This window comes from Drosophila santomea, chromosome 3R (genome assembly GCF_016746245.2).
Source record: "Drosophila santomea strain STO CAGO 1482 chromosome 3R, Prin_Dsan_1.1, whole genome shotgun sequence".
NCBI classification, from domain to species: Eukaryota; Metazoa; Arthropoda; class Insecta; order Diptera; family Drosophilidae; genus Drosophila; species Drosophila santomea.
The window spans coordinates 18,988,474-19,000,616 of record NC_053019.2 but is presented as its reverse complement, the minus strand read 5'-3'; the positions used below and the strand labels follow the sequence as shown (position 1 = coordinate 19,000,616).

The window sequence follows — 12,143 nt, the reverse complement described above, 5'->3', positions numbered from 1 at the left end:
TTTTGTTGTATAAATTTTAATTTCCGTTTGCATTTTGCACGTTTTTCATAATTCATGCTCTCGAAGTAACTAGATTGATGAGAACCGTTTCCAGGCGGGCATTTGCGGGCTGTCCACTGGGCTTATCCCCACCCAAAAGGCCAGAGCGAGCACCACACCGCCACTCACATGCATAATCGTGCGGAAATGCCAGACACACTAAGCTGACCCAGGCCAGGCCAGAGTCTTACTTATATTGTATATATGTGCATATACATATATATGGCGTTCGTATGTACATAAAGATATATCTATAGATACGTATCCTCGAGTGTGTGCCAGTAAATCGCTGTATCTCAGCCAAGGCATCACCAATCACCCTGCACCACCCACTCTGCTCCGTTTCGCTGCACCCCACACCACCACACACCACACCACACCACATCAACCCACACCAGAGCGCCCAATGGATCTCAACCCTTTGCCGAAACAGCTGCCTTGGCTGAAAGTCCTGCCTGATTCCGCCGAAGCTCCTGTTGGCTGCACTGCAAATAAAGTTGCAACCAAATCAGGTAATGAAATTTATAGATTTTTATTTGAATAATTCTAAAGAATGTAAGTTATATATAAGTTATAGTGAGACTACTAATATATAGTTACTTATAGTTTCTTTGGTAAATTGAACCACATTTCCATGACAATTGTATGTCCCAACATTCAGTATGCATTCTAATGCACTTTAACCCACATTAATGGGTATTTGCCCACGTGTATTCTTACTGCTGCTGGTGGTGCTGCTGGTGGCTCTGCCACTGGAGGTGGTGGTGGTGGTGATGCATCCCCATAGGGCCATTGACTAATAGGATTTGAAGAGCGTAAAATTGGTTCGTTGTGAACATGAAATATGCAGTAAATCCTTTTGCGCCCCGCTGCCGTTGGTGTTTTCCTTTAATATTTGCTGCAACGTTGTTGCAGCTTAAATATTCTTATGCCCCGACAGCAAGGTCCTGACTTCTGCTCTGTTTCCGCACCCCCCACCACCCAAAACCACCCTTTTCGTCCTGGCCTGTTCGTCCTTTTTCGTGGAGGCCAATGCACGCGCAGTTTGTTGCAATTTCGCGGTTCGATTTACACCCAACTGCCACCACCACCCAACAGCAACTCTGCCAACGTTGTCGTCGTCGTCGTCGTCGTCGTCTCGGCGCGATGGTGTGTTTTATTATCACAAATAAAGCGCAATCACTGTTGTGGCACCCGCTTCTTGCGCCCAATGCCACCCACTTTGCCGCATTTTCACCGATTTTCCACCCACAATTCAGCCAGTGAAGGAAGCCCAAGCAAGCATTGCATTTTTCATGTCTGGATTTCGTTCGTGTGGCAGCCTGAAATATTGCAAATAGTTTGGCTCCTTCTCAATTGCGTGAAATATGAAAAACCCCGGGAAAATTTGTAGTAAAAGCCTCGCAGCTCCATTGCGGCAATGCACTCGAGATTTACTTAACGTTTCGCTGCCATTGCAGTCTCCTAATGTTTGCCTCTTTAATTGTCCCCGTTGCTGCAAATGGCCGGGCATTTGTTTTCATTACTGCCAGGAGGAGAATGCCAGGACAAACTGGACCGGAGGAGCACCAGTTCTCAAGACAAGCTGAAGTTGTTGGGTAATTTGGGTACACTTGGGAGAAATAGCCAGCTTAGCGCAAGCTGTTCTACTACATTCTTAAAGTGGCATCTCCTTTAAAAATCCATACCAATCCCAAAGAAATTCGGAACTTCAATGTGAAAATGTTTATACCATAGCTTTTATTACATCTGAATTCAGTTGATAACGAAATTTGCTAATCTGCTCATTGCTTTTCAATTATACTTTGGCATTTTTTTAAGTGTAGCTGCCCTGGCTGGCGACAGCGATAATTGTGAGCCGTATTTATGCAGTGCTTAAAGAGGCCGCTCCTCGATGCGAATGGCCGGGAATCCGGGAATCCCTTCTAATGCCACTCAGCTGGCTGCCAAGGACTTTTGCCAGCCTTCTTACGGCTAAGTCGCCTCAAGTCTAAGACTCCGCTGACGCCATCGTTCATTCAACTGCAGCTTGGCTGACTTCCGGCGTTGCCTTTTATGATAAATTGAAACAAATAGCCAGCAACACCAGCTCGCAAGCACACAGAGATAGAGAGGCACAGGACCTGGCTTATCAGAAAATTGCGCTCAGCTGTTTATGAAAGCATAACAATGTTAGCTGCCCCGGCCATTTGAGAGCTCCAGCTCCTGCTCCAGTTCCGAGGTCCAACCTAGGGCCAACATCAACATGATCATCAAACTGAATGGCTGCTCCTGGAGTCCTGCTGCTGCCCCTCATCCCTTACTGGGATGGCCTGGCTTGCTGGCTGGCCGTCGCAGCACATAACTCACAAGTAGGATAAACAATTTACTTATCGCCACTGCAGCCACGTCAGATGGAGTTGGTAGCTGCTAGCTGGTAACTCGGAGTGGGAGTGGGAGTAGCTTCTTGCCCGGACCCAGACCAAGACCAAGACCCAGACCAAGAGCACGACCAAGATTCAGTCTCGGCTTGAGACGTTGGCACATCAGCGCGCCACATTGGCAAATAAATCATAATAAATAACTTGAAAAACGAAACACCTTTGCGCACAAAAGTTGCACGTCCTGTTTCTGGCAAGCCGTACGAGTAAAAGTTTTTACCAGGGCAGAGATGGTTAGTTCAAGGAGGACTATATCAGTCTGCTGGAGGAGGTTTAACTTGCCAAATGCAGCGAAAAGTTGTGATAATATAGAGAGATTTAAGTGGCAGAACTTGCATGCTACAAACATTATTTATTATATACATTAAAGGGGGATTTCAAAGGAAAACAATATATTATTTAAATATTTATAAATCTTGTATGTTAGGGATTTTACTCATATGCAAATATACCTGTAGTAAGCTAACACATTTGTCCTAATTAATTTCCTTTTTTTTTAAATTATTTTCAGCCGCTTTAAAGTGCATTCCAACGTCGGCTTATCCTTGCCCTTCATTTCAATACATTGTATTTCTCTCGTTTCCGCTGTCAGTTGGTTTCGGTGTTAGTGGCTGCTTACAGTTTAGCACTTGGCCAACTTCCAGTGCGACAGGGACAGACGAGGGCCAGGGCTCAATTCCTGCAACTGGTGATAAAAATTGATACATAACTTGCATAAATCAGGCGCCTGCCACGCATTACGCATACGCCATGTGTGCGATGCTGGCTGTGTGCTGGTGGCGCGTCATTTATTAAATTAGCCACAGCATTAGCCACCCCAGGTAATTTGTAAATTTCTGACAGATGCGCTGATAAACTCATTGCCGGGATTTCTTTGTGCGCCGATGGTCGGGCGCGTTCGGGTGATTTGTGATTTATACGGGTCTTATTACGGCTGCCTACATAACAATACTTTATTCGCAATACTTGGGGCCAAACTTAACGTAACATCACAAGGGGCGCGTGAGTGGTGAACGGGAATGGCAACGGGAATCGATTGCCGGCGAGCACTTCGATGGAGTTCGCAGGTCTCGTGGATACCAATTCCGGGATTCGGGGATTCGGGGATTCGGGGATTCAGGGATTCAGGGCGCCGTCTCCGAGCGTCTGAGCCTGGTTAACTCCGGATGGGATGACAGCATGTCGTCCTTCTCCGACGCCGGCGGCGGTTTCGGCAGACTGAAGAATTTCTGTAAATTAAATTTGTGAAAAATGAAATTAGGCTACGGCTGCTTTGCATAATTTAGATTATAAATTAGATGTGCCAGCAAAACTCCAGCGTGGCTCATTGCTCATGAAGCGGAAGAAGGTTGAAGAACTCTTGCCACTTTGGAGAAAGTAATTACAGAGAAATTGCCTGGCTGATTTTCATATTTTGTTGCACGTTTGCTAAAGAGATTTCTAAACTTGCTTATACTGTTAGCATTTTGTACCTGAATTCTAAGATAAATGCATTCATAATAATTTTGAAAGAATTCTTTAAAATATTTTATAATATTTTCTGATTTAAAAAAGGGCCACACTCGTTCGATTTATATCTCAATTGGCCAGTTTTACAGACGGGCAAACAGCAAAAACTCGACCCAGATTGCACTCACATCGTGTTTGCCAAAGTGACCCGCCTCCTCCATGGTGTCCGGCAGCTTCTTGTGCAGAGTCTCCGGCAGGAAGAGGGCCCCAATGCCGCCCAGCAGGAAGAGGATGCCCAGGATGTAGTACGGTGCCCGGATGTCCACGGTGGTGCCCAGATAGACCAGGTACGGGGCCAGCACTCCGATGGCGTTGGCCAGAATGGTGCCCAATGCGACGCCAGTCTGACGCATGCACGTGGGATAGATCTCCAGGCACTGCAGATTCACGGTGAAGAAGGTGAGGGCGTTGAGGAACTTGATGAACGTGGCCAGGTAGATCATCAGGTTCTCGTACCGCTCGTCCGTCGAATACACAATGATGGGCAGGCAGGTGACGAACGAGATGAGGAAGGACACGGAGTTGGTGAACCGTCTGCCGTACGTATCGCCTGGTAGAAATTGGAAAAAAGGTGGGTAAGAGGACCCGTCGCCGTTGATGGACTGCTCCAATCAGCGTGGCGTCACACCTCGCAGCACTCACCCATATAACGGCCCACAACGTAGGCGGGGATTTCCACAATGCTCTGGAACAAAAAGTTCAGGAACGGATTGCCCGCCATGCGGGAGCTGAAGAGCACCAGCGTGAAATAGGAGACGGCCACCACGCACCTGAAAAAGAAGTGAATCAGCAGTTAGAGATGCAAATTGCTATCGGTGTGAAGTGCCAAATGCAGTTGAAAAAATCATTTATATATTAACATTTTTATAATATAGATGTTAAGTATTCTTAGGACACACTATACTCTTCCCTAGAAAATATTCAAAGTTATAAAACTTTTCTAATAAGCCCACTAGATCTATATCTTTCTAATCCAGAACTATATTTTTCAAACATTTTCCCGCAGTCTATCGACATTCCTCACCAGCTGAAACCCATGATGGTGGTGTTGCGTGCCAGCCGCCAGCCAGCGAAGAGCGATGCGATGCCGTAGGTGACGTCCTGCTTGTCCCGACTGTAGATCTCCGCCAATTCCTTCTCGGTCATGTCGAAGCGATGTCCGTTAATTTTGGCTATCTTCTGCAGTTGCACAATGGCCTCGCGGAAGCGCTGTTTGCTAATCAACCAACGCGGCGATTCGATGACGTATCTGCAGGAAATTAAAGATTTGGCAGTTTTCAGTAAGGATGCATATAGGGACTTTGCTTTTACAGAGTGATGTATTTCGTAAGGGATGGAATAGCTTTATATTCACTGGGGGGAACTTTCTAACTACTACATTGACCAACTTAAGAAACAATTAGTGTCACGGCAGAAACTTGGAAGATGATTAGAGTTTCGTGGGGCTATTGCTGCGTGACTTACTTGGAAAAAAGCAGAACCATCGCTGTGGGTATCGAGGTGAGCCACATGAAGGAGTCCCAGTGGCGCAGCCACCAGTAGAGCAGTGGCATTAGGGTGGTGCCAATGGACCAGCCGCAGCTCTGGAAGAAGGCAATTCGACTCCGGTCCTCTCTGGATACAAAATGGAGTGGGTGCATCAGCAATAAAAGTTGGACACAAAACTTTGGCGAAACTTACTCCCGCGAGATTTCCATGCCGATAATTTGCGGCGATTGGAAGAGGCTGTTCACGGTGAGGCCCACGATGCCGGACATGATGAGGAACCACGTGTACGAGCTGGTGCACATGATGGACCCAAGGCGTCCCAGGGAGCAGAAGACCACGCTGATATAGTACACAAACCTGCGACCGTAGCTGCGGCCAAGTGGACAAATTCAATTACCGGCGCTGCCATAACTTAGTTAGGTGGAAGTCGCGCTACTTACGAGTCGCCCATTTGTCCCAATATAAATGAGCCGGCCACCTCCGTCACACGACCCACCACGAACACATTTGTCACGAACAAATCCTTGGCGCACACCCAGTTGTGGTCCGTGGGGATGGTGCTCTCGTACCAGGTCTTGTCGTAACTCCAGCCATTCTGGCAGGCTGAAAGGACAAGTGGGAGTGGGAGTGGGAGTGGTTCGAAATGAGGACTGGGTCGTAAAATGCATTCGAGTGCAAAGTTGCAAATATTTATAAGAAGACGGCAGTGGGAGCAGCCAAATGCCAAGTAATTTCACCACTAATCCGGCAAACGTATGTATTTGCTTTCTCTTAAAAAGTGGTTTGATGGAAAATGGTTGGCTCGTTAAATATTTGGCAATAAGCCCAGCACTTGATGAGGTTTCACAGAAAGTTAACACAAATAAATAAGTGCATATGGTGGGAATAAAAACGCCACATGATATGGTAAGATATGGCTTCTAAAATTCGGGCGCAAATTCAACTTAAATATAACTCTTGACGAACTCTTATCGTAAATGGTTAGCATCTTCATAAGAAAAATGGAACTCACTTTCTGTTGTTTTTGTCCGATTGCCATTCCAAGCTGACCAGTCCGTGATCTCGGAGAAGTTCATTTGAAACATTTCACAGTTGCTGAACGTCTCCCTTCCTCGGTTGTCAGCCTGTCTATTCCAAAACATGATTCAGTTTATTGAACTTGAATGGCTGCATTCCCACTTACTTGGGCAGGGTGATGTCTCGCCACTCCTCCAGTGAAAAGTTGGTGTTTTCCCTGCCTGGCACTGTGCACCAGTGATCGGGTATATTGAGGGCCAGGATGATATTCATGTAGATCATGGCACCGCTGAAGGCCAAACCGCCGACAAATACGAAATTGTATAGGGTTTGATAGCGCCCATGGTTGCCAGCCTTCTCCATCAGAGCCTGGAAGGGATCGTTGAACTCCGAGTCGTCGACGTCCATTTGGGAAAAGTGTCCCGAGACTTGGGAGGCCTTGCGGCTGTTCGCCTGTTCCTTCTTGTCTCTCATTTTGCACTACCAATACTCCCAGTGGCTGTGCCGTAGTCCCCAGTCAGTCGATGGGCCAGATAAGCGTACTTATCTTTATGGCATCTGGGGCACAGAATTCAGCTCGGATGCGGAGATTGCTAGGCAATTAGCTAAGGCAGATTGCCGGGGCTTCTAACCACGCCAGTTGGCGCCAAAACGTTGTTAAATCTTCAAATTATGAATATAAAATCACATTGAGGCATATACGATTTGCTTGTTTGGGCGGCATAAAATCATTCTTGATTATATGGTGCTCAAAAACTGCAGCCATTATATCTTTTTGATGGATGTTTGCAAACTGGCGGAAATTGTATTTACTTTATAGATGCCACAAAACATTTTATTGATATATTTGCTAATTAAGTTTTATCTTTTCACCGATAAAATTTACAAATTTGGTCACTTCCTCTAATTTTTTTTATTAACATATTTACAAAAGCAAATATAATTTCTCATTATTTCACTTACCACTTTTTTAGATTGTAAGCACAAAAACTGAGATGTTTTCAATAGGTTTTCTTAAAACTGATATTTCTTAACCTTTGGGTTTTAAAACTTTTGATTATGACTTAATTTAATTGAATGAGTATAGGCACATTAAAGAAATCATCCCAATCTGAGGGAAATTTGGAAATATAAACGGATTTTGCCACTTCTATTGCACTTTTCACATTCCGTCACAAAACGGCGAATCTTTGGATGAGGACGTCTGCGAGAGCTCATCAACTGGGGCCAACACGCGATGGTGCTGTTCTGAGTGCTCAAACGGTTGTGGATCGACTTATCAGTCCAAAACGGGCATTATAAAACAACGAACTACTGATAAGAGGACGTCTATCTGATTTACACCAATGTGTACGAACATTGCGAGAGCCGGGCGCTCTCAACCTGTCAAAAATGTGTCTGGAGGCGACGGCTTCCCCGTTGAGCAGGTTATGTTTTTTATTCGCAGGGCTCGCGAATCTAATCACCTTTCTCCGCCGCCACTGATAAGAGCTGTGTGGGTCATTATGCTAATCGGTTGGACAGCAAAACAAATGGTTAATTGGGATCTAATGAGCCCGGTGATTTGCGCAATATGTCGTTGGTCGTAAAAGTGTTTACATTTCGATTGCAGTCAGTTCTACATATAAGGAAACTAATTTCATTGATATGGGGCCTCCCGGCGATTGCAGATGCAATTTCATCTTTATAGAGGCCATAAGCCGGTAGTCCAGCGAGAACGTAAGTCTCTCAGCAGATAAGATAGACCCAAGACGATTGCATTTGAGAACCGCAAATATTTCGGAGACTAGACAAAGCAAAGACACACGGCTATGGCTTCGAAATAAGCCCGATTAGAATCTTTTGATATACGGCCATTTAAGACACTCCCACTGCACTTGCACTTTGACGTTGGGTTTTTATCTAGAATTTGTATTTTATACTCTTTCCATTGTTTCTATTTGCTTATTGGATTAAATAAACGATTATCTTGGCGCTCGTTTTGAGCTGCTGCCGCATTTGAGTTTCGTTTGTGACTGAAACCAAGCCGAGAACACGTTGCTGGCAATGAGATAGAGTCCACTTGGCTGGGCTTGTGCAAATGCAATAATATCAATTTTCATATATTCATATACTACTGGCTACTGACTACTGACTACTGACTACTGGCCGAGCGAAAGACAAAAGCAATTTAACAATTTACTAAAGCACTTAAGCGCAAATTCAGTTCCCGGCCGCCCGACTAGACGCTGTAAAAACTAAGCCAGCGACGACTGTCACTCTATGAATAAACATCATCATCGCCATCATCACCATCATCAACATACAGATAGTATAGATCTGGGATAAGAAGTGGATCTGTAAATTTAATCAGAGCAGTTCTCGTCTGCTGTCGCCGTGTCGCTGTGCTAATCCATTGACTGTCACCGACACCAAAACTAGGCATGTTTATCGGAGCGCGTCGGAGATTTAAGGGTTCCTGGTTTGAAAATCGTTTAGATTTCACAGATCTTGAGTTGGGTTTAGGTGAATAACATTAGCTGGCGAGGCCATTCGCTAAATTTCAATTGCCTGGAACCTAAAGTGTAGTCCAAATTGCTGCTTAAAGCCATTGGGGCGGCCTCTTTTGCCCGATCAAAAGCTGGAAATCGCTTAAGTAGAGCTCTGCCCATCGAAAATTATGGGCAACTGCAACCAAGGGTATGGGAAAGTCAATGCCAATAAGAGCCAATGAAAGGTAATGACTTGATATATGATAAATAGTTTCCTTCTAAATGCTGAAAGCATTCCGACCCATCCCAATGATAAGACATTCTTACAGTGTTTACTTTTTAGATATGTTCATTTTTATTTAAAGAATTTTATTTTGATTTATGCATAAACATGAATCATCATTTTCCACCGAGTTTTGGTTTTATTTTTGAAAATTTCTTCTAAAATTTACTGAACTCTGAATACTTTAGTTTGCGCTCTCGTTTTACTTTGTGTATTGGAATTTTAATGGTTTTTGTTTCGTTTTGTTTTGTTTTGTTTTGCAATTGTAATGTGTTGACCTTATGATCGATTTTGTGGCTCCTTGTTAGGTTAAACTTTAATATTGCTTATATATTCTGTCTTTAAATTACATCATTTTACAGTGTTAATTAGAAAATGCTAGCACATGCTGTGTGGATGTGTTCGATTTGTTTTTGCTTCTCATTTCATCCCATCTTGTCTCTAAATATATAAATATTCTTTTGACTTTGTTACAATTTACAGTTGAAACACTTATATGTACGTTGGAGTTAAATTTAAAAAAATGCCTTTAATCCAGTATTTCACATCCTCTTGTCATATACATATATGTCTTTAACCTTATCTTCGTCTGGCTGTAACACGTGCGATTTGTTTGTTTGTTGTTTAAATTTGATTTAATTTATTTGCGATTAGAGTTAATTGAGTTACAATATGAATATCGATATCTTATGTCACAAAATATGTTCAGGTTTAATTACGTTCTGAGTAGAAGTCAAAGCGTTTTTCGAATAAACTCATTTACATTTTGTCAATTGCTATATTAGAATCATATGCTCTACGCTTAGTTATGCTATTCATTAATATGTATTTTAATCAGTTTTAATTTAAATATGTTATTCGTAGTTGTTGTGCCGTGATAAATATTCGTTCATTTATTTAACTAATTGCTGAAAACTGATTAAAAACATTTGCGCTGCCTGACTAATTTCATTGTCTGCTTTTGATTATCGCTAAATCGCTCATTGTGGATACGTTTTGATATCATCTATAAGAGGCATAATAAATCTTAACTGGATCATTCCATATATATACACACGATCCGGAAACGACACGCTACGATTTGAAAATATTGCTTAGCGTACATTACTTTTGTTTGCTCGATTTGGCAATTTTCGGCATTAATTTATACAAGTTTTTGACGGATTTGCACGATGCATTCATTCCATTTACATTGTCCTTATACGAGTTTAACAAATTAAAATTAGTTTCGAATGGCAGTTGGTGTTCTGTTCCTTCTTATGTTTTCTATTCTTGTTTATAAATATTCTGTTTGGTTGCTAAAATTGAATTGGTCTATTGCTTGCACTCAGTTTAGTGCCTTAAAATAGGAATCAACTTCTATGTGTGTCTGTTATTAAAACGTTGAAAATGAATCTATTTAAAATGCAATTCAAGTTGGACGTTTCACAATATCACGTTGAGAAATATGCATACACAAAGCAATTAAATGGTAATCAAATGGCAAATCATACAAGTCTCATTCAATGCATAGCTTCACACTAACTAAAATTAGTCAAAATATATAAATATTTTCATTATATCACTAAGTATATAAAATTTCTCCTTTTCTGCAGATTGTGTATGTATATAAGTCTGTAAAGTCTGTATCTATATATAAGTGTTAAATATATGTGTAAATGCCAACATTATCGGAGGAAGGATTGACTGACTCTGACTATCTCTGCTTGCTATCTCTCTCACCCATAAACACATCCCCCACTATACCGCTCTCTCTCATCTAACTGTCTGTCTATCTCTCTCTATACATACTATACATTTGAACTGAAAGACGCGTGTTGGCCTTTTGTTTTCACTATCGAATCACAGCAATTGAAATACACCTAACTCAACGGGAGACTAAACTAAGAACTTGATGTAGTAAATGGGTTATTGATCCTCCAGTCTGTCGTCCTGATCCTGCAGCAGTTGTGCTCCAACACCGGAAGCTCCTACGCCGCCATTTCCGGTAATGCTACCGCCCGTATTCTTGCGCAGATGATTGCGCAGCATTACCAGATTCCGGTTCAGTGGCAGGTTGCTGGCCATGGAGGAAGATAGGCCGCCGCTGCCGCCGCCGCCGGAGGAGCTTGGTGCATGTGGCAGCGTGTTGCATATATTACCCAGCGGTGCCGAATGAGCGGTGGGCGAGGTGGCGGTGGCCACTCCGTGGGGCGTCAGGGTACCGGTGGTGCCATGACTCATGGTGCCAAGACCAAGGCCAAGACCCAAGCCCATGCCCATGCCCGAGCCCACGCCCAGCAGCAGCTCGTGGGCCAGTATGGTGGGCAAATGTTAAGTGCTGCTCTTCAGCGGACCCGACGATAGCGAACTGCTGCTGACCCCCGAATCGCTCGACTTCTCGCTAAGCCCTCCACGCGTGAGCGTATCGTCCGCCATAAGGCCGTTGCCGCCGAGAAAGGACTTCTTGCCCAATCGTCCTCCGCCTGGCAGAGTGGTTTTGAACGGATTGTCCTTGCAACGGCGCGCGCTCTCCACGCGCTTCATTATTTCGCTGGAACACTTGGTCACCACGTCGTCCAGGCTGTTCGACTCGTCCGTCGAGTTCACCGCCTGCGTGGGTGTCTGTGAGCTGGGTAGCGGCGATCCTTCGTAGCATCCGGAGTCGCGGGGAAAGTGGCGTCGACCAAAGGGCGACGCTCCATGCTTCATGTTGATGTTGTTCAGGCGGGCTTCGTCATTTTCCGAGCTGGAACCGGCTATATCCACATCGGAGCCTGTGCGGGCGAAATTTGTAGCTGTGAGTATGCGTGATGTGTGGGTGGGTGTGGTGTTTGGTTCGGGGTTAGAGTAGGTTAGGTTAGGCTCTATCGATTTATGGCTTATTCAAGCAATAATTCACAGAAAAGGGCGAACGCATGTGTTACTAGTTGAAAC

The 12,143-nt window shown here is 44.0% G+C and overlaps 3 protein-coding genes across 7 annotated transcripts in view; all 3 read right to left on the bottom strand.

The window, feature by feature from the left end:
• Window positions 1-2,776: 2,776 nt before the first annotated feature.
• LOC120452726 (carcinine transporter) lies at window positions 2,777-7,750 on the bottom strand. The gene is made up of 10 exons (XM_039637091.2): window positions 7,437-7,750; window positions 6,640-7,136; window positions 6,469-6,584; window positions 5,897-6,059; window positions 5,649-5,825; window positions 5,433-5,582; window positions 4,993-5,217; window positions 4,611-4,738; window positions 4,097-4,518; window positions 2,777-3,688 (listed from the first exon to the last, which is right to left on the bottom strand). The coding sequence occupies exons 2-10, from the start codon at window positions 6,945-6,947 to the stop codon at window positions 3,584-3,586; spliced, it is 1,794 nt and encodes a 597-aa protein (XP_039493025.1). The 5' UTR covers window positions 6,948-7,136; window positions 7,437-7,750; the 3' UTR covers window positions 2,777-3,583.
• A 1,525-nt stretch (window positions 7,751-9,275) lies between these two features.
• LOC120454711 lies at window positions 9,276-11,489 on the bottom strand. The gene has a single exon (XM_039640259.2). The coding sequence runs from the start codon at window positions 11,487-11,489 to the stop codon at window positions 11,136-11,138; it is 354 nt and encodes a 117-aa protein (XP_039496193.1). The 3' UTR covers window positions 9,276-11,135.
• A 51-nt stretch (window positions 11,490-11,540) lies between these two features.
• The window catches only part of LOC120454709, a 153,807-nt gene continuing 153,204 nt past the window's right edge, over window positions 11,541-12,143 (bottom strand). For 3 of the 5 annotated variants that reach the window (XM_039640255.2, XM_039640257.2, XM_039640258.2), the window contains one exon: window positions 11,541-11,983. In XM_039640255.2, the coding sequence (XP_039496189.1) occupies window positions 11,541-11,983 (443 nt within the window). Of the gene's footprint in view, window positions 12,005-12,143 lie in introns of all 5 variants that reach the window. The other 2 variants (XM_039640254.2, XM_039640256.2) reach the window with 1 other exon arrangement.

Excerpts from the sequence above, each read along its gene's own strand:
- LOC120452726 (XM_039637091.2), bottom strand. The coding sequence starts at position 6,947 with ATGAGAGACAAGAAGGAACAGGCGAACAGCCGCAAGGCCTCCCAAGTC. Across the intron at positions 5,583-5,648 it reads GGCATGGAAATCTCGCGGGA|AGAGGACCGGAGTCGAATTG; the intron begins GTAAGTTTCGCC and ends TTTTGTATCCAG. Across the intron at positions 3,689-4,096 it reads GTCACTTTGGCAAACACGAT|AAATTCTTCAGTCTGCCGAA; the intron begins GTGAGTGCAATC and ends TTTAATTTACAG.
- LOC120454711 (XM_039640259.2), bottom strand. The coding sequence starts at position 11,489 with ATGGGCATGGGCTTGGGTCTTGGCCTTGGTCTTGGCACCATGAGTCAT.